This window comes from Haplochromis burtoni, unplaced genomic scaffold (assembly GCF_018398535.1).
Source record: "Haplochromis burtoni strain Fernald_Lab_line unplaced genomic scaffold, NCSU_Asbu1 Contig_33, whole genome shotgun sequence".
Taxonomy (NCBI): Eukaryota; Metazoa; Chordata; class Actinopteri; order Cichliformes; family Cichlidae; genus Haplochromis; species Haplochromis burtoni.
Genome location: NW_024582394.1, coordinates 68,939 through 91,481, shown reverse-complemented (window position 1 = coordinate 91,481; position 22,543 = coordinate 68,939). Strand labels below are relative to the sequence as shown.

Here is a 22,543-nt window from a genome sequence, read left to right as displayed (position 1 = left end):
AAAAAAACAGACTCCTGTATTGATAGTTAATTGTGCTCATGGTATAAAAATACAGCTTAATATGAAATCCCCCGTAGCTGCTAAAGATTCATCATATACCAAATAGAGTTATTTATATATGTTTATTGTGTTATTTGGCTTGGTAGCGTTTATGTGGGAGTGCTGGCTTTGAACCGCCGTGTAAAAATTAAGTCTGATTCTTCCTTGAGGTCAGGGCTCTCAGTCCGTTTCACCATCTGTCTTTATTTTGACATCACAGTTGCCTGATCTTTGCAGTTTAGCTGGAATTGGGGTTTTCCTTATTGGTTGCGTGTTATTCTCCTTTTCCTGCAATTCTTCTCCAGCTTGGAAACTGGTTGGGATTTAGCCAGGAAGGAAGCCACGGGTGCATTTATGCTCTGATAAGTCCTTTTGGTGGAAATGGAAGCGATTTTAGTGCGTCACTGGTTCAGCATCGGAGGAAACCAGTCGGATAACAGAAATGATTGTCTCTGACAATGGGCCCGCTTTTCCTTTCTTTTTTTTTTTGCACACACGTCTGTCAAAGTCAGGAATCAAAAGAGAAGAAAGACTGATAAAAATTCCTCTTGTTTTGCCTCTGATTTATAGTTTCAGTTTTGTTTGTATCATGAGTCGCTGGTTGTTATAACTGAATATGAAAGCATCTCCCTTGGTGTGATTAGTAAGAACCTCAAAAAATGTATTTCATTTTCAGACATCTGTTTGAAGATCATAGCAGTGTTTTCTTCTCTCTCTTGAGATTAAAAGGAATAATGTTTTCTAACAAATGTTGGCAGGATTTGCAAAATCTTGTATTCATAAATTATGCACTACATAAATTATTTTGTTAATACTAGAAACACTAAGATCTCTATTTAACCTGTGCTAGTGCTTTATATCTTTTTTAATAATAATGGTTTAATAATTTAATTGCACTTTCAGGACTCGTGTATGGCTCATTAGTAGAATAATATATTTCATTTAGTTTGCACAGTGGTGCACAGTGGTTCAATAGCATCTGTGTGGCATTGAATGTTCAGTTATTTCTCTCCCTTTTCTGTGTCGTCATCTCTGGTCTGGTCTTCTTTTGTCTTAAATTGTTTAAGAAATGATCCAACTTTCTGAGTAAAATAAAACTGATTTTGGCTCCGGTTTCAGCTGGACACCCACAGAACTTCAAAACGGAAATATTTCCCACAAATCACAAAAAAGGTATCTTCTCTCTTACATTGTCTATTGTCTGCAGCCTTAAAAGAAAGCAGCAACCTGGTGCTCACCGGGATGCACTGAAATATATTTTTGTGTGCAAGTTTTTCATGGATGCTCAACTGCATGTCAATAAAATAGTCCTCATACCTGTACTGAATTTAAAAAAAAAGATACAGGTTAGATGATGCATGTTAAACCATTCTAAAACAGAGTGATTAAAACTATACACGCTCGTGCTCTGCAATTCAGACGAATGTGCAAGAATGCATACATAAAAGCATATTTAGTGAGACAAACACAGATGGGCTTTCTGCCTCACTAGAGCAGTTTTAATCTGGTTCGTGCGATTGAGGAACACCACAGTCGGTGCTGTGCCGAAATCATTAACAAATTTACATTACGATGAGCATCAGGGTCCATTGTTGAGCATTTATGCAAATAAAAAAGGGGTTCTTTCTTACTAGTGCATGTCTTGGAAGATGTTAACACTCGTGTGGTTTCACCTCAGAAGAAAACAAAGCATAGGTTCTGTAGAATTTGCGTAGCCTGTTTTTGCATGTGTTCTTTCTGCATGCTTGCATGTACTCTGGCCTTTTAAACATTTCTGTCCATGTTGTTTCTGTATCTGCATGCAACTCTGACAGTCAAAGCGTCTACTGTTTGACCCCACACACATATATACATGCACACTGCATACTGCGCACACCCCTACACCTTGTCTCCGTCTGTATGCATTATGTTCTTGGCATGGCCTCTGTTTCTCTTTGCTGGTCGCGCCAAAGCTGAGCCTGCCCGACAGACAACCACGAAGAGGAGGAAACGGAAGAACTCAGCCAGCAGCGCCAATAGCAGTGTGGGCACCACTGCAAGCAAGAAACGCAGCCCGGCCACCAACTTCAGCCTCTCCAGTCAGGTACCTGTAAGCATCAGCTCCACTTTCCCTCCTCTTTTTTTTTTTTTTTTTGTTGCGAAGTCTTCACATGCAAGTTTAGAGGGTAACAAACAGGAAATTCTGAATGCTAGTGCAGCTATTAAGCTTAGATTATTTGCGCAAATGAGGGTAACAAAGGAACTAAAGTCTCGGTTCTGAGACAAAGAAACCCTGTGGGACGTGAATGAAAACATGTGGCCCCAAAAGATAAAGAGAAAATACATAAAATACAGTACAAGAGCAGGTTTATGAAAAACAAGTAAAAAAGGTGAATGAAACTCTTCTGCTGCTTTTTTTTTTTGCCGTGGGTTGTATCATGTTTTGTAGCTGCATACTTAATTTTTCTCGAGTATTCAGTATCTCAGAGTAAACTTTATTCTTGTCAGAATACGCATGTTCGAAAAGACCCAGCTGACCCTGTTGCTTAACCAAGTGGCTGAAGCCTGGAGGTTTAAAAAGAAAAAAAAAAAAGGCTTGAATATCAGGACCAAATGGGAAAATGTGGGTGGGGTAGGTGACACTTTGCCCTCTCTCAGCCACCACGCTTGAAATGCCCTTGAGCAAGAACCTGAACTCACAACTGTCCAGAGGACTGGTGGCTAGCTGTACTTGCTTTCACATAAATGTAACGAAGACATAAACAAACAAGAACCAAGAAAAAACTTAAGGATACTGATTGCTCTCCTTTGAATGAGGTTTCTTGTTTAAATCCCTGAAGTCCAGCAGATGTGGGATTACTGAAGCTGATGCCAACATCCATATACTATAGAACTATACTGTAGCTGCTTTAGAACAGTTATTTTTAAATACATACTCTTGACTTACTAACTTTTTCACCTTTTTGTTAAACAATAAACTTTAAGCACCAGTAAATGGAAAATATCAGAAATATTGATAAGCCATTGTAAATTAAATGAACACAATTAAAACAAGAAGCATCTAAAATGAAAAGAAACAATGTAACCAATAACAAACATGCTGCATATTCAAATATGTGTTATTAACACATTACATTACATATACATTTAATCTATCAACATAATTAAACGTTTTTACACTACAGATATAAAACTTATATCCAAAACTTAAAAAGAAAACAGCTTTCAGATCAACTTTGAACACCTTTACTCAATGTGAAACTAATTACAATTGTGTATGAATGCCTGATTTAGCTACAGGTTTCCATAAAAGGCCACTTGACACAGTTAGAGGTTAAATAGCCTCTTAAACAGCTGAGTATCACACCACATGCTTGGCACTCCCCTCGAGGATTCAATGCCATTGTGAGAGTCTGCAAAGGCTGCACTGTCATTCCATACACTGCTTATTATGCACACACTGTATTATATTTACACTACAGCATCCAATTTACTGTTCTGTAGCCACACTGGTGCACTGTTTTTCAACACACATTGCGGTGCCGTTGAGAGTGCGCCAATTCCAAACATAAAAGGAATTTATTGACATTAAAGTGTCGGCGGTTAGCATTAATGTGTGGCTGTCTTGTACGTAGGACTAATACTGCTTAATGGGAAATTTGAGGTTCTAATGCCTTTCTATACAGCATGTGCGGAACAACAACCAGATCTCCCAGAAAAGATGTTTATATACTGCTGCTTGCTTCGAAAGAACCCATAAAAATCTTTATTATGCTTCTTAGGGATGTTTTTTTGCAGTGTAGGAAACTCATGCATGTAAGCACTACACACAAAGTGGTGTATAAAGTGCAGGACACTGGAGAGTGTCTGTGGTTAAGTTTAAGCAACAAAAACACTTCAGAAATAAAATCGTTTCAGTGTAATTTTAATAAAGTAAACATGCAGTAAACGTGGTGTTTCTTTTGGCTTTTTCAGTATCTGACAAAGATCGTAATCTTTTTCCGACTTTTACCAAGACCTTTAAGTCGGCAAAATATAACCACAAAAAAGTTCAAGGGTCCTTTCAAACTACAAGTAGAGACATGTATTATTCCACGGTTGCATATTGTAAAGGAAAAAAAGCAAATGAAAGGTCCTCCATAAACATTCTTTGCACAATGGCAAATTCACTAATTAAAAACTATTTGAAGTAAATGCAAGTCATTTCTAGGATACAGGGTTGAATAAAGGGACATTATAGAACTTGTAGAAACTTTACATCCCATTAGGTTGAATGATTTCAATGCCGGATCGACTGGCTGCCTCTCAGTTTATGCAGGGTTGTTGTGTTTTTTTTAATGCTGCTTTTCTTGTTTTTCTTGTTATTCTAATTTTACTCTTGTATAAGGAACAAACTCTGGGTCACCTCTACACACGCTCACGCTGTATTGACTCTCTATATTCTGTCCTGTGGTTAGCCGTCTTTTTAGTTTTGTTGCCCTCGCTCTCCTCTTTTACCTCCTTCCCTCCATCTCGCACATACATAATGTACAACTCACACACATATACACAAAGCACACGCAAATTGTTTTCTCTCTAGAAGGCAGCGTGGCTCTGTGCCAGCTCTCATTATTACCGATATCTGTATACACCCTCCACCCCCCCAACCCCATCCTCCCTCTCATGCACACTCTCTACTCCATCACTACTGCCCCCACCACCTCCTTCCCACCCACACGTACACACATAAACACACACAGACGCACACACACGCATACACCATCCGTACCACTCATGTCGTGCATTCACACGCCTCTTAAAGACTGGCAGCGTGGCTGGTAACATGCTGGTTACATATGTTGTGCGCCTGCTGTCTTTGTCTGAGAAGTTGTTCGTTTGTGGCTGAACACAAGCCTACGTGAGCCCAATAACAATAAGGAGTGGACCCTCACAAGGGGAAGGGGGGTTACCAGTGGCTGGAGAAGAGGAGGTGTGGGGGAAGGAAGGTGGTGGTGTGTTGGGGTGGTGTGTTCATGGAATGAGCAACACTGACCTCTAGTGGTTTAAATTAAGTTTTGCGCACATGTTCCTTCTTTGCCCAGCAGGCATCTCAAACAGCAATCCCCAGTTAGTTCTCATTGTAAGATTGTCACATAGGGAGCATATTATAGAAGACATATCGTAGAGTAAAGCCTTAATGCGAAGTTTGTCCAATGTATATAAACAACAGAGCTGTAACTGAAGAGAATTTGAGCATAACATTCAAAGTTCTGCAATGAGAAAGGAATTTGACGTGCCATAGACGTGAGACATAACAGAAGTAACTCTGATGAGTGTTTTATACACATCTTTACTGATAATTTGGAATTTGAGTATGTTGTTTAATAAATCCATTTGTCTGACGGCAGAATTGTACACATGAGAAAATCTACAGTGAACATTCAAAAGTATCTATGAATCCAAAGCTTGGGTCAGCCCTATTTAATTATAATAAATACTTCTTATATTCACGCACCTACCCAATGTGTATTTATCCACCACTGAAAATAATAATAATAATAAAGCTAAAACTTAAGGTTTTTTTTTTAACATAACAATACATTTGTGACTTATTTATGTCATGCATGTTTTTAATAACAGTAAATGATCTTAATGCTTTAGAGGGAATTAAAGGCTTTCGTCTTTTTCCCCCTTTTTTTAATGTAGCATCAGGGAAAATAAATATAGTCATGAAACGTACGTTATATTTAAATAGAGAAGGAACAGGGATCGGGTAACATTATTGTCTTACTTCATGCTGTGTTCTTATCTTTGTTGCTTTAAGGGACAGTTGTGTCTTCTTATCCTGTTGTTGGCATCACTATCCCATCTAAATCACACTTGTTGTTTCGGAGGCCTGTGGAGAAAATATGTTCTCTACGCTCCACACAGCTAATCTCTGTAAAAATATGGTAATGACACTGCTCAGTGAATGAAGGGAGCAGGGAGGCGTTCATCCCTGAGTCGGCCTATTCAAAACCTCACCGCTTAGCTACTGCGAAAGCTAACTCTTAACGAGATGAGTAGACAAGTAGACACTATTAATTAGCTCACAATTAGTGCTCCCCAGTCTCAGACTAGCCACCAGCTGTTATCACCCGAGGGATTTTTTTCTTTTTTTTGAGGGGGGGTGCCCAAAATTGGCCAGAGGTAGGTTGACAGGCCTCCTCACAGGAACAGATGGTGAATGCAAGGCTTGTTGGCAATCAGCACGTTTTTAGCTAATGACTTAATTAGCTATGCAAATTGACAAATCAGTGTGGATATTGTCATTTAGTTGAAAAGCTCACCTAAATTAATTAGCCTGATTAAGGCATAGTGGGGTGTAGAAGTGGTCGCTGGGGGGGTTTTGGGGATGGCTTGGATAAATAAACTGCCTCTCCTCATTGGTGCTTCCCATCAAAGATTGCGTGTGTTTTACGTGGGTAGTTGTAGGGTGTGCTAAGTTGTCTAGTTTTATTTGTATGTTTACATCAATGATTGCTCCGTGTGATCGTGTGTTTGCTCTCTGCTCTGTGTGATTCGGGTCTGTAGCCAGAGGCTTGTGTGTGTGTTGTGTACTTCACCTACAGGACTAATCTGCATCCGACTGACTGTGTTTATGTTCAGGTGTGCGATTGTACAGTAAGCTTATCTAGGTTTGTGTGCCAGTGTACTGTTTGTCCTTTGTATGTGTGCTGCAGAGGAGATGGCTGAGGAGAGCGAGATCTCTTAAGCAGGGCAACGTTGACACACATGGCCAGTGAAGCATGTGCTCCATTTAACTGTACAGCTTTTTCCCAGGTTACGATGGATGTTGTTGGGGCTCGCCAGTCGGGGGATGCTTAGGCAGCCAAAGCGAGACACAAAGACTTAGAAAGATGCACAAATAAATAAACCTGTGATTGATTCAGAACCTACTGATCAGTATTCACAGTGATTCACAGATTCCACTCCAGTGATTATGTTTAGTCAAAGTGAGGATGAACTTAGCAACGTGACAAAATGCAAGCTCACACATGGGGCATCCCCCTCCATCAGGATTCCTTCACATCACAACAGTCACCGATATCAGTGGATAATAGATAAATCTTTCTCCTTTAATTCCTTGACCCCCCCGTGGGAGGGCCATCTCTGTGAAATATGTCTTACATGATGAGCATTGATTGGGATGGGTACAGATGCTTAGGCACTGGAGGAATCTCCTATCTGGATGGGAATGTTTCCTTTGCATGGGGTGCTTAGAGAAATTAGACCACTTAATATGCCAGCGTCTGTCCAAAAAAACCCACTGAAGAGCGCACATGTACTGTCTTTAGATCGGAAGAAAGGGATGATAATTGAATCAGAAAAACACACACTGTACCTCTACCATCATAGAGCAACCGGGCATACCTTCTTCAAACAAAAATTATGATAAAGTCTGGTCTAGAGTACAACTAAATATTTATTTTTATGACCTCTTGCTTTTTTTAACCCTCTGTTTTAAAATGTCATTGATTAAATTCTAATTATGGGAAACAGACAACATACATAATCATTTATTTGAAGTAATGAAAATGTTATTATAAGGTCTTTTCGGTTGGATTTGCGTTCATTTGATATTCAGATGGTGCTTTGGTCTGAGAATTAGATGAAACAGATATGCATTAATTTCTTCTCTGGTGATTTCTCACTCACTTTAGCATATTAATTCTGAATCACCCCAAGGCTAAATACAGCCGGCCCTGCACAAAACCAAAAACATTCCACGGCTCCCTGTGTAAAAGTTAATTATATTTGTAAGCCAGACTTCAAAACTAGTTAGAGACTGCTTTAAAGAATGTAAATGAGTGAAATTAACAAATGGATGAGTTAGTTAATAAAAAGAAAAAAGAGGAAGAACAAAAAGAGGACAAAAATTACACACAGCAATAATAAAAAAAAATAAAACAGTTGACGGAAGGATGATGCAGTGAATTTTGTGGCTTTTTGCAATAATATTTGCATGTACTATAAGTGTATTTAGGGCTTGCTTTATATTTGTATGCATGTATCTCTTATCTCTGTGATAAACCTGTTCAAACTCCCATTGGATAAGCTACAAATTTTACAGTGGTCTAGCCAAAATGCACCCCTGCTTATATACAGCAGTGAACCCATTGTATGGTAATGTGAATATTCAGGGCGTGAAAGGAAGCGCGCAATTAAAAAGTGACTGATAAAGTGACCCAGCTGACGGGACAGTTTAAATATGTTGTTACCTTTGGAAAAGCCAGGAGGAAAAAAAGACAAATTATGTGTTTTTCTGTTTTCAGAATAAAAAATATCATATACCTTCCTCTCTTCTTCTCTCTCTCTTTCTTAAGGACGTGATGGTGGTAGGCGAGCCGACCCTGATGGGCGGCGAGTTTGGGGACGAGGATGAGCGTTTGATCACCCGTCTGGAGAACACACAGTACGATGCCACCAACGGCCTGGATGACGAAGACGACTTTAATAGTTCCCCAGCTCTGGGCAACAACGCCCCTTGGAGCAGCAAAGCCCCCGCCGCCCAGGATAGCAAGCCCGAGAGCACGGCGCCACAACCCTCGCAGTAAAACAAAAGAAGAGGGAAAAAAAAGCCCAACAGATCCTTGACTTCATGTGGACTGGACTTTTTAACCTCCCCCCTTCCCCTGAGGGCAATACTTCTATGCCTCATAACATTGTACTGAATCAGAACCCCCCGTCTGCAAAGTCACCACCGGCATGTCCAGCCAAAATACTGTACGTCCGTCCCGGATATTTTCTTCTTTTCTGAATCACTGTAACATCTAGGAGAACACTGAGAACTGGCAGCATTGCACAGCAATATCCACAGACAAGAAATGCATACAGGTCGTATGCAACTATAATGTAAAAATAACAAGGTGTGGGATTTCTTTTCTTTTTCTTTTTCTTTTTTTTCCAAGAATGCAGTGGAAAATTGTGGATCAAATTCTCCTCTTTGGACCCTCAGCTACAAACCTCTCATCTAGTGGAATACCACAGATGTGATTGGTTGACCTCCAGGTCACAAGTCATCCTGCTGATGGTAGACAGTGGGGAGAAAAGAAGAAGAGTAAAAACAACGAACAAAATGTCTTCAAAAAAATAAGCAAGCTCAAGAAGGCAAAGTGTTTTTTAACAGCCACCAGAGCCATTGGAAGCATCTAACCACATTGGAGACAAATGAAATATTGTTTGAGGCAATTGCATTTTTATTGGAAATTCAGTCGGCTGTTGGTTTGTTTCTGCTGTTGCTGTTTATTTCCATTTCCAATTAAGGGGAAATAAAAGTTCTCTACCACTATGGACTCCTTTGAAACAAGGGAAACTCGTGTCCTACGATTGTTTTTCCACATTACCGCGGTCGTCACAGATTGTGATTTCATGCAAACCAGTTTGATTGTGTTTGTAGTCTATTGGTATTTCGCTTCTCTCAGAATCCTTTTGCAATCACATTGTAATTTTGCAGATCAGTATGTGAACTTTGCCGACACGCGTTGATGCGTTATTGTTGATTTCTTTTCTTTTTTTCTTCCTGGAAAATTGGACTTCTTTCCCTTTAACGACCTACTCCCAAACTGATACTAAAGCCTTTTCCTGCATGATTTTATAGGAATTTTATTTTTTTGTTTGATCTATGTGCTTTATAAAACTCATCTGTTGGATTTTCCTTTTGGGTTCATCAGTTTGGGAACACTGTTACAAGGTTTGTAGCTCTGTAAATAGAGGTGGAATCTATTTTGTCCACTGTAAATCAGCCACTGAAAGCAGTTTGGACATGGCAGCTGTTTTGTTTTGTACAGGAGGTTCAGATTTCTGTTGGGTGGTTTGGATGGATGCCTGTTTGCCTCTGTCAGAACCAAACTCTTAATGTCCTCTCTAGCTAGTGGAGAACCAAAGCCACAATGTTAATAACAGCCACACAGTCACATGATGATATTTGTTGTGTACTCTGTGACATATTGTAGGAACCCACCCCCCCAAAAAACAGCAACCGTAACATTTTAAAGACAAGATCAAATCCCATCCACCCGACAGAAACACTTTGAGATCCCTGTGTTTGTGTTCACACTTGTTCTTTAATCATTAATTGAATTGATACTACAGTATATCCCTGATCTCTTTTGTTGGATTTTTGTTTAAAAATGGGCAAGAAGACAATGATGGATGTCTTTATACAATTGGATCTTATGGGTATTTATTTGTGCATTTGTAAGGAAGCTAACACGTTTCTAAATATGTTTGCGCCTAGTATTATTAGACACCATTTGTACATTATATAGCAGAGGTGTTCAGTGTCATATCTGATGTCTGGTATGTATGCTTTACCATTATGTGTGCCAATAAACCGTGCTTACAAAGTAGTTGAATTTGGTTTGATTATGCTTGATGTGAGCGTGGAGCCGGACTTTTCCGGTCTGATTTTTTTTAGGGATTGAATTTTTACTTCATCAGTCTAAATTATTAAAAAGCTGTATTTATATGTTATTGGAGGAACTCAGCAGATCAAGTTGATAAATTATCATTGCAGGTTCTTTTCTTCTTTTTTCTTTTTTTCTTTTATTTTGAAGGGCTTTTCACAAAACAGTTTTTTTGGGGGGACAAAGACAGCAAGATGAGGGTAGAGTTAAATTCTCAGCTACACATTTAAATGAAAGGAAATCATATTTTGGCAGCATAATCATTATTTTATGCTCTGTTTTTGTTATTATTGTTCATTACCAGCCAAAGCAAGGCACACTTCTTCATATTCCCTGTATCCATAATAGGATATAATAGCAGAAAATGACTGTCATCTACCAAAAACACCTTCTTCATGGATTTTCTAATGACCTTTAATGAGCATACTGGGAGATGTCTGCTGCAGAAGTTCAGAATTCAGTGCAGCATAATTTTAAATATTAAGCCATGATCTAAGATGTCAAATCATTAGAGGGGTCAACTTAAATGCATATGCCTCATACATTCATACATACCCTTGTTAATATTAAGACCCTTAACTACATGTTCATACACTACTTCCTCTTAAAATGCATTCTGGGAAATGTAAGTACACGAATAATAACTGAGGACAAGGTATCTCTAGGTATAGTATAGAGTTGTTCTTTAATTATAACTGCCGTTAAGGTAAATTGACTGCACAAAGACCACAAGGACATGGACATTCTTTACTTCCTCGATGAGCAGTTAAATGTCAGGTATATATTCAAGAGGCGCATGAACGTGGGCGTTATGTATAGCAGCATTTTAAACACTGGAGATTTAGTCTATTTATTCTGGGATATCCTTTTAGGTTTTATTAAAATATTAAAATGTAGATGACCGCACCTGAGTAACGTCAACAAAATATACCTGAATATACTCAGAACGACCTCTAACATGAACTATAACCTCTATATATGCCGTTCGTACCAAACTTGTATATATAAATCAGTGGGAAGACGCCTCAGTACTGTTGTTGGGTAGACTTTAAATTCAAGAAGATTTCATGGAACTTTGGGGACACCAAGTGGAGGATATTGGGTACTGCAAAATACTCAATTAACTTTTCTTTGTTATCGATCTCTATACGACATTACTGTAGAAAGTACATAGTATAATATAATATAACACAATATATTTCCTCTTTCGTAACCAATGATTATATTCACTGGAAAGTCTTTAACAATATTTCATTTTGTTTATTTCCTAACAGCATATGCGTTTATTTAAGAAAAAGTTGTGATGCCGGGAAAAATATATTTTTAAAAATACCACTATGTGTATGTTACAACAAGTGAATACATTTACGTTCTTTATATAAAGAGTTAATTTATTATTATTATTATTATTATTATTATTATTAGGCTCGTTTTTTCTTCTTATCTTGTTGTTGAAATCAAATAAAAAGCCCCATTAGTGTGACTAGTTGGTCCACATAAACATACTGGGAAACCATTTTCCAGCCAGGTAATCATTTATTTAAGGCGTTTCCAAAAACTTTATTTTTAAAATCTTGTATTATTATTTTAAAGAACAAATAAGGAAACAAATGGCAGATTTGTGTATATTTTAGATTAAATTAAACGGAGAATCACTGGGAAAGTAAAATGTATAAATATTAATGCCAATAAAAAACATTTCAAAAATATGTTTTTTAAAAAAATGTTGAAACTACCTTTATCATCGTGACGTCACACGTTGTCAGCCACACCGCGATGACGTTGCGCAGGGCGACAAGGCGGGCAAAGTAAAGATGGCGGACCAGTTGGGGACCGAGCTGTCAGAGGAGAAAGAAGCCGAAATTGAGCTGAAGAAAAGACAAAAAAGAACATGGGAGGGCTTGCACAAGTCGGGTAAAATCGGCATAACCCCGGAACTGCCAGAAACCCTGGGATTTTACGACATAAGCGCTGTCAGGAGGGAGCAACGGGATCTGTCAGCAGGTAACTGTGGGGTCGCACTGCTAATAACCGTTAGACGTCTTAAATGTTTCCAACTTATTTTGGGGGGGCTGTGGGCATTAACTCTGATAATGTTGCGGCTTCGTGAATACGACGTTTTAAACAAAAGAGTAGTGTTTAATGTGAGTGAAGCTTCGTCTGTAACGACTGTAGTTTGTTAAAGCTGTGTCGAAGCTTGTTTACAGTCAGTGCTAGCGTTTGCTTCACATCAACTGAAAGAGGAGAAAACAACATCTCTCGTATTATCTTGGCAGTGCAACTATCTATTTAGTGAGTTTGCATGGCTCCATAACCTTCTTCTGTATCTGCTCTAAGTTTCTCTATACGTTATTTCACACCACCTATTGCATGACCTGTCACAGATCAGGTTCTAACCTGTAACCTACTACCTTTGGCTTACAACAATTATTGAAACAAGATTATGTCTGACAATGGCTCCCTGTAAGGCTGTGGCCGGTTTAGTTCAGATCACATGTCTCCTTTGCTGTTTAATTAATGTTGAAATTAAAGTTAACCAGAGTTGATGACAACAGATGTTATATATAGATATCTTTGCCCCAATTGGGAAGCTTTAAACTTTAGTACGTAGAGGGGATTTTAAGAGCTGTAGTAGGAAACACCTGACCCCATACATAATAGGACAATATTCAGTTGCTTTGGCAGCAGCAGTATTTTCAAAGCAGGAACTCCAGCAGCACTTGAGGGAAGATGAACAACTTTATAGACCAACGCGTTTCAGCTTGTGGCTTGTGGCCTTCATCAGGGTCATGACCCTGATGAAGGCCACAAGCTGAAACGCGTTGCGTCTCTTTTAACTACAAGTGTGTGTCTAATTAGGCAAACACAGTTGAACACATACACCGTGGCTTAGATAAAGTGGACACTGATACATTTTCAATGTGACTGTTAACATTATTTATTAACAAAAACTGTAGCTGAAAAGAAACCCAAATGTATAAATCATTACTGTTTGCAATTTATGAAGCGTGACATGCCAGACATGTTCTCACAGATAGTGGCAATTAGAGTATAAATCTGACTGAAACTATTTTTAACAATTCTTTTGTCCAATATTTTGTTCTATACAAAAAACCCTCCAGATTTTTATTGTGATAGCCTGACAGAAATCATGGTGGACATTTTTCACCATTTTTCAATTGTTCTTATAACAATTGGAAACCAAAATTGTAATTGAACTGCTATTTCATCTAATTGCTCAGTTACAAAAGATTGTAAGTAAACTATAGAATATTTTCTTTGGTAATGATGGAAGAATTACTGTAGTTGGAGCATAAGACTCATTATGTCATAGGCAGATGGTTGTTATTCTTTAAAGAGAGAGAGGCCACAGACACTGTATATCAGCTGTCTAAGCCTTGAGTCAAACACTGAAACAACACTTAAAAAGGCCATTAAACCTTCACTTTTTAGTTTTCATCATACAGAGATGCTTCCTCCTCTTTCACTTTACAGAGTCACTGTTGGAGTTCTCATTGTGTTGACAGCTGTATTTGTTGTGGACAATGGTTTTGTCATAACACTGTTGCTCTCACGTTGTTCCAGATCCATCGTTGACGCGCTTCATTTGCACCGAGCTCACCCGAGGTTACTTCCTGGAGCACAATGAGGCAAAGTACACTGAACGAAGGGAGAGAGTTTACACATGCATGCGTATTCCCAAGGAACTCGAGAAGGTAGTGTATATTAACAGCCCTGAACTTATCTGCCCTGATTTCTCTGCAGCTTTCTCCATCTGTCTGCTGTCATTTCCATCAGTACACAGAAAGCATACGATTATTTTACAGTCAGCCCGTAAGCTTGCTTTATTTGGAGACACTTCTTCTTCTGGCTCCTGACTTTGCTACAATTCTGAATCCTCAGTCAGTTTTGCATTGCTCCTGAACTTGCTCTTAGGTTGCCACATTATCGATATGTACATCTCACCTGAGTCCTTCACAGTGAGCTTATTTAGCTTTGATGGTTTTTACATTGTTTTATTTTATTTCTTTTTGAGACCTTATAACTTTGTATGTACAAGAGCTAGCCACATAACCCTTACAAGGCTAAAAAAGACATTGAAGCCGTGTTAACCCTTTTATGAAGTTACAAGGAATAAAATGAATGAATTAATCATATAAAAGTTATTGTGGAAAAGCCAAGGTGATAAGGCACATGATCAATAGTGGGTCCTACCTAAAACTCTCCACCATTTGGGTTTAGAGCTGAAAAATCCTCTTGCATGAGAGGTAAAACGCCTTCATGAAACTTAAAGGAAATCCACTCACTTTTTTTCCCAAGGTCTTCTTCCCTGTTCCATTCTGAGACACGGTCTTTAGACTACCCTCACTGAAATCTACACAGATATCAAGAGAAATCATTATAACATACTTTCAATGTTGGGAAATATATTAATAATTAATATAGATATTAGGTAGACACCGAAATATCAGAAAATTATGTTGTTTGTTTACAATATGCCTTACTGACCCTAGTAATTTTTTGGTTTTTGTTGTTCCTCTCAGTAGTCACCAGATGGCAGTGTTGAACTTAAAGACTGATTTCTTCTGACACACAGGCTGGACATTATATTGACTTTCTAGGAATCATACATTTTTAACGGCATCTCTAATAAATGTGTATTTCTTCAATATATATGTCATCTAACCTGGTCACAACTAAAGTTTAAATTAATGTGATGCCTATACAGTTACACACAGTCTATTGAGTTCCTCCTCGTCTGTAAAGGTCTTTATTATTTGTTTTTATTTCAGAGTTGATGCTTTGTCAGCTGCTGTGTGTCCTTATAATCCCAGACTAACATATCTGTTACTGGCTTGGTTTTCCTGTTGAAGGGAGAGGAATGTGTGTAGCCACAAACTGCCGGTGAAACAGGCTTACTACCTTCAGGGTACCTCAGGAGGCCCCAGGTCAGACAGGATCCACCAATGACAAACAGACCCTCCCACCAGATTCTACCAGTAGTTGTTGCCTTGCTGTTTTCCCTGTTAGAAGTAGGAATAAGATGTCAGATGCATTTCAATGCATTTCTTGTAAAACATTCCTTTGAATATGATGGGGTAATGGCTGTTCATATATTGGAAACTGTAAAGGTATGTGCCTGTTGCATAATAAAACGGTTAAGTGTGCTTTTTTTTTTGTCACATATGGTGTTTCTCCTATCTACAATTTCTTCCACTTGTTAAAAGAAAAAAAATAGATAAAATCGTACCTTTTTTATGTTCATCATGTTATTGTAATTGATTGATGTCCTTTGTGTACATACTCTCATTCATCTTTTTTTCCTTATGATGATTGATCACTATGTACCCTACAGACTCATAGTTTGATTTGTGGTGGTGTTGTGTGTGACTTTTCCAGCTGATGATCTTCGGCTTCTTCCTGTGTGTGGATGCCTTTCTGTACGTCTTCACCCTACTGCCCCTCAGGGTGCTGCTGGCCCTTCTCCGGCTCTTCACTCTGCCTTGCTGTGGCTTCAGGTAAAATACATTGCTTATATCTGCTTACTAAAGGAATAAGATGAGATGTGACAAGAAGTACTTTATTTTTGGGAAACTACTGTCTTACAGCAACCAGATCATTTAAAATGAGCTATAAGCTATACAGTACAAAAAAAGCTTAATAAGATAAAATGACACAAAAGATGGAGCACAATATAAGATATAACCACCCCACATTAATTATTTCCATTTCTGGGTATATTTGTAAACTTCAAACTATAAGTTTTGTTTTGGCTTCTTAGCGTTAACACTAGGCATATCTGGTAGGGGTGCAACGATATTCGTATCGATATTGAACCGTTCGATACAGTGCTTTTGGTTCGGTACGCATATGTATGAACTAGAGATGGCACGATACCACTTTTTTATGTCCGATACCGATACCGATATCATAAATTTGGATATCTGCCGATACCGATATGAATCCGATATAGTGTTTTTTAATCAACAAAACTGTTTTTTAAATATCTTGCTGCATTTTGCAAGTCTGCAAGTTCATACTCAAGTTTAAAACAACAACTACACTAAAGCTATTCTGTTATACCTGTATGCAAAAAAAAATATTTCATAGTTCAGCAATACTGATCAATCTAATAAACTTAAACCTACACCATCCTCCCTATTCTGGTATTTTAAAGAGTACTTAGCGTAAATATTAAGCAACCTAACTAATAGGGTTCCAACTCCCAGCAACAACAAAAATAAATAAATAAAAAATAGGGAACCACCCCTCACGCTCCACCTCATGATGCTTAATCGACGTAATCAACCTTAATTTGATGCAGTGTGAAAAAAAATGCACAGAAATCAATTATTTTTCAAGAAATATTAAATAGATTCAACATCTTTCTTCAACAAAATTGCAGACTGCACAGATGGTACCTTCCCAAAGGTAAAAAGTACTATAGCTTACTAGGGTATATATATTAGACTTAATAGTTACTATATACAGTAATTGACTTCTATTCATTTTCATCAAATTAAAACTTTGGGTGTCAGATAATTATTTATTAAAAGCTCGACATTTTAAATGAGAATAAGAAAGAAAAGTATGTCTTGGCACCCTCTGAATCAGTGGGCACTATCGGCCCCCCTGGCTAAACTTTGCTAGATCCGCCCCTGCACAGTTACCAGCCGTCAGCTACGTAGAAAAAGATCCTGGTGTAGAAAGTAATATTAAATAAATTCTAACAACAGCTTATCAAGCTTAAACGTGCTGCTGTTGTTCAGCCGCTGGTTTGCTCTTTCTGGTGCGAAGTGGGCCAAAAACAAAGACGGACTCGCGACAGAAAAGCTGATCAGCTGATCATTTAAGCAGTTTCACGATTGAAGTACCAGCCGGAGAGCGAGAGGCAGTCGCTCGTTAAGCTTAGCGTGGGAATGCTTTACAAACATTCAGAGATGGACTTACACGCTTGCTTTACTTCTCTCGGGGATAACTTTGTCGGAGATGAAATGCTAGCGGAGATGAAATGCCAGGTTGCTAGCGAAGCTCCACATGCTATCCAGACCACCGACAGGTCCCGCATGCCACAGCTGCTCTATCACGTGATGCACACTGCTCCAACTGCTAACGTTCTGCGGTGAGTTACGGCGTGTTGCAAGTTTTGTGAGGTGCTTTCGTGATATTTAATGGATCGGATTACATTTTTTATTTTTCTCCGATATCCGATCCAGTCATTTAGGTCAGTATCGGACCGATACCGATACGTAATATCGGATCGGTCCATCTCTAGTTATGAACAATACAAAATTTGTAATTTATTTTATCAACTTTCCTTCTGACGATGCTGTCTGTGTTGAGCGCTCAGTGGAATCTGCGCTCGACTAGCTCCGCCTAGGCGCAGTGTCGAAGCGCAGATTCACTGAGCGCTCAACACAGACAGCATCGTCAGAAGGAAGAGCGCAGGGCAAGCTAGCGAGACAGAAGTTAAGCTCTCCTTGCAACATGGCAAATTGAACCTCCCCCACCCTCATTCAGATCTGGCGTTTGGAATTATTTTGGTTTTCATGTGACGTATGACCCTGAAGGTAAGCGTCATGGACTAAAGTAAAACAGTATGTTGGATGTGCCACGCAATGCTCAATTACATGGGTGGGAGCTAGTGTGTTAGCGCAGTTAGCTCGTTAACGATGTTGGCCGTCTAGCCCCATGCACGGGCGATCAGGCGGTAGCTCGTTAACGGAGATTTGCCGTGTTGTGGCGTTAAGGTCATTTCAACGAGATTAACCTGAAAGCACTAGTGGGAACACAACGAATATGACTGCACATTTACGCCGACATCATCCTAGTGCAAAGACAAGTGGAAGCAGACAAAAACAACAAGCACACATGCTACAAACTTTACCCGAGTCATTTAGACAGCCGTTAGCACATGATTCTCCTTATGGGGACCTGATATGTTTAATATGCTGCTGAGAATATAGCCCAGAAGAAGCGTATAGTATAGCTTTTATTTTGGAAAGAGCATTTCTCTGTAATAAACTCTCTTTTCCAAAGATGAGTGATTCCTCAATCAGATACAGGGCTCGCAATATCGCTAGCCCGACGTCCCGGGGCTAGCGATTTTTCCAGTCGGGCTACCAAAATCTATCTCTGCCCTGCCCGTCGGGCTATTGTAGGAAGGAAAAATATATGTCAATGCTTTTGCATTCTTTCGGAAATGTAGCTGGGTAATTATGTCATTGGCATCGGTGAGCCACTGTCAATATGTGACATATTGAAATCGCGTTTGAATTTGCGCTTGTTTTTTTGCTTTCACTTTGCAATCGTGTGAACTGTGTATAGAGAGCGACAGCACTGATCTGTGAGTGATGATAATTTGTGCACCAATTCCTCTGACATCGTCTTATAATCGTTAGCTTACTATGCAAACATGACAAGTGAAATCTCCCGCAGCAAGCTTAAACATGTGAGAGGTTGATCGCGCAGAGAATCGCTGAGCTTATGTGAGTGCGTGTGTAAAAGCAGCAGGATATATATTTCTAGTTCTGCTGAGCCAAATAAGACAGGTCAGGGTGAAGAAGTGACAGCCAAAGAAAAGCTTACCACAAAACGGAAAAGTTATGACAAATCAGACTATAAGGCAAAAAGAAAGTGCAGCTTTATGGTTTCATGGACAAAAGAATTTCTGTGGCTGCAATATGAGAGCTAATAACCAGGGCTGCACATAAGTGGTCCGCAGGTGCGCATTCGCTGTCAAAATAAAAAACATGCACAAGGGTTAGGGTTAAATTTAAAAACTGTACTTTTGAGTTAAAATATATATTTATAATTTTAATAAATGACAAATTAAAAAGGCATGAACATTTTTTTGTATCGAAAAAATATCGAACTGTGACACCAAAGTATCGAACCGAACTGAACCGTGAATTTTGTGTATCGTTGCACCCCTAATATCTGGCTGTCTTTGTTGTATTTTGTAGCTTTTCAGAGTGTGGTGAAATAAGTATATATGATATGACTCGGATATAGTAATCTGTCCAAATTTTGCTTTTGCTTAAAAAAATAAAAATAAAACCGGGATTACTTTTATTAACTACAAAGTTTGGCAAACTAATTCAGATGATTAATTTACCCCCTTCCCCCTTCCCTGCCACAGTTTTAGGTTCTTTCTTTTGTCATTTGGTAATATTGCTGACTCACTGTTAATAAGATAAGTAGCATTCTGGAAATAACATTGTAAATATTTTCTATGTATACACTGTAGGAAAGAAAATAAGCACTTGTGTTTTTTAGGGTTAGATACATATACAAACATGTATTGATCTGATAATGGAAGTTTTGGTCAGATGGTTTTGTTCTGTTAAATGTAAGTTCATACTTTGTCCTGGTGTTTGCTTCTAATGATTCTCGATCTTGAACAGATCCTTTTTTGATGAGTTGTCTTTGAGCTTTACCTTGATATTATTATGAATCTAATCACGTAGTCTTTTATAATACTGACCTGAACTTCAAGTACAGGTTTTGACAGTGTGTTTGTGTTTCCTTTCTTTTAGCATGAACATATTACAGACTGTATATTAAAGATGGAGTTGGTGCCCGAGTGTGAAAAGTGAAGCAGAAGGCCTTAAACCTGCTTTCTTTCCCGACCTTTCTAAATGAAAGAAGTTGAGTTTTAGAAAAGTGTATGAGAAAACATCCCTTGAGCTAATTTTTTTGTGATCTCAGACAAGGAAAGGTCGCTGCTGTTTTCAAATACCTCTAAGTACAACATGATGTTAAATGTGTTTTTAAAAAAAAAAAAAAAAATAGAAGAAGAAGAAGGATAAAGCACAGTGTGCTTTAAGATGGGCTACCTTGTGATGAGTTTATACCCTATAAGTGGGAAATGCCATATGATTTCTCTGTCAGATCAAAATGCCCAGAATGTCACTAATCTCTATCAGTCCTCCATATACAGTCTGTAGGTCATATGTACTCAGTTACTTTATTAACAGAAACACCTAACACCTGATTTTACCAGTCTACCCACCAATTTTCAGTATTTTTAGAAACTTTCAGAAATTTGTGTCTAAAAATAGGTCTTCCAGACATCTTGTGGTGTCTGTTCTGCAATTTAACTCCCAACATTTTTTCTTTTTTATTTACAGATTTAGTAGTTAGCAATTAGTTTATTTGATAATGGTTTCACCACAACAAAATAGAAATTATTGGTTTGTGCCAGTGCTCTGTGTAGCTTTAAGCCAGCTGTCACATTGTTGTGATGTAGTACTTGATAGTATATTGTCTCCCCTTGCCTTCCTCCCCATGCAGGGCACGCACATGCCCCTACTGCAGAAGAAGCAGGTACGCTCCCACAAGGGCATTAAGGATTCATAAACATTATCACTGTCCCCGACATCCATTCATGGGTTTTTCATGTCCGTCATGTTTGTTAATATATAGCTTGCCACCCCAAACACTGATCCAAAGAATAAGTGTGCATGGTAGTCTTATCCAGCCCCGTCTCATAACAAAATGTGAAATAGTCACAAAAAAACCTATCTGTTTGTGTTCATGGATATGACTTGTCACATTTTTCTTCTTTTTATTTCGTGACAGTTGGCACAACTTGGGCAAAACTAATGTGTTTTAGTAAGAATGATATTTTGTGTCTGTTGCACTGTTGTCCAAACTCTTCCATCATAGATATGACACCACAGGGCTTTAAAAGAAGTGTTCTTTTCTAAATATGAGCAGTTTTGGGTTTTTTTTTTTGTTTGTTTTGTAATGCTGAAACATAACCAAGGCATTTTACCAAAGATACATGAAGTAAAAAGCATAACCAAAAATATGTCCTGTGTGTGGGTGTTAAAATTATTCACTCCACCACCAAATCCACCACCATTCAAAGGTGAACTGTTTACATTTGAACTTTTTAACCTTTTAAAAACAGTCAATATAAAGTTTGTGTACATATGAGACCATTGAAAAAGTCATGTTTAGGGACACAAAATGAAAGAATATTAAAATTCATGTCCAGAAACATGAATGAGTAGATTACAGGTTGTGACTTTTTCACAAACTGTTGTGAGACTGTGTTCTTGTCACAGTATTGCGTGACCGTGACTACACTAGCTCAAACTGGAAGGCTGCCTGTTTGGAGCAGTTTGGGGCTTATTTTCTTTGCTTTCAGTTGTTATTTTTGGTAGGAAAAAACTCAGCTTTTTTAGCAAGGTTCTATCATAGCGCTCTTCATGTCTGGTCTGTGCTTTTGAATGACTGTTTTAGGCTGATGTCATGTATTGGCACAAAGTGATGGCTATTTTAAATGCAGCGCATAGCTAACTATAAAACATAATAATCATGTGTGTTGTGGAGATAATGCTTTTAGAATAAAGACTATGACAACTACTTTGCGCAGTGTGCTTTACCAGCTGTCTGAAGCAGCTTTGTATCTAGAAAGTATGTTTAGAATAAGAGGAGTATGTGTGGTAAGGGGGTTTCTTTTCTGCTAGCACTTTAATCATATTTTAGAGAGCAGGGTACAACTGTTTTGGATTGGAATAAAGTCTTCAACAATTTACTAAATGCAAAAGTAATGTGCCAAATAAGACAGGATAAATAGTCTTTTAAATTGACTTTTTAAGTGTGAGATCGTGTTGCTTTTATTTTATATAGTTATAAATGAATGCCTGAGGTATTTTGTAGACAAAACAACATTTGGAGTCATTTCCTTTAATAACTCACTTTGTCTTTTGCAGACAAAGCCAATTATCCAGTTAAGTGGAAAAATGATAAAATTATCATAAACTTTGTGTGTTTACTCTTCTTACACTCACCTTACACACTTACTATATCTCTAAGCAACTGCGTCTATAACTGAGCTTTATCTTTTTGGCAGCACATTTTTATCCTGGTGCACAACAGTAAAACTATTCATAATGAAGAATTCAGGATCTCTGATGCTTTTGTTTCTACTCAAACATCTTTTAATGAATGACTTTAGTGTGACCACTGGATGGCGCTATTGCATCAGAGAAGGGGGGGGAGAACTCATCAGTGCCATAAGTTTATCTCTGGTTTTGCACAGTTGTTTCCGCAACAAATAATATGTTTGAATATCTATTTTTTTT

At 38.3% G+C, this 22,543-nt stretch overlaps 2 protein-coding genes across 4 annotated transcripts in view; both read left to right on the top strand.

Moving 5' to 3' along the window:
* Positions 1-10,388, top strand: part of ldb2a (LIM domain binding 2a) — a 104,454-nt gene extending 94,066 nt beyond the window's left edge. Inside the window, exons 7-9 of one of the 2 annotated variants that reach the window (XM_042219441.1) lie at positions 1,159-1,212; positions 1,992-2,122; positions 8,364-10,388. In XM_042219441.1, the coding sequence (XP_042075375.1) occupies positions 1,159-1,212; positions 1,992-2,122; positions 8,364-8,594 (416 nt within the window). In that variant the 3' untranslated portion in view covers positions 8,595-10,388. Of the gene's footprint in view, positions 1-1,158; positions 1,213-1,991; positions 2,129-8,363 lie in introns of both variants that reach the window. The other variant, XM_042219440.1, reaches the window with a different exon arrangement.
* A 1,837-nt stretch (positions 10,389-12,225) lies between these two features.
* The window catches only part of tapt1a (transmembrane anterior posterior transformation 1a), a 27,054-nt gene continuing 16,736 nt past the window's right edge, over positions 12,226-22,543 (top strand). The window contains exons 1-4 of one of the 2 annotated variants that reach the window (XM_042219439.1): positions 12,226-12,449; positions 14,031-14,161; positions 15,846-15,964; positions 20,742-20,774. In XM_042219439.1, coding sequence (XP_042075373.1) covers positions 12,260-12,449; positions 14,031-14,161; positions 15,846-15,964; positions 20,742-20,774 — 473 coding nt within the window. In that variant the 5' untranslated portion in view covers positions 12,226-12,259. The remainder of the gene's footprint in view (positions 12,450-14,030; positions 14,162-15,845; positions 15,965-20,741; positions 20,775-22,543) is intronic. The other variant, XM_005919387.3, reaches the window with a different exon arrangement.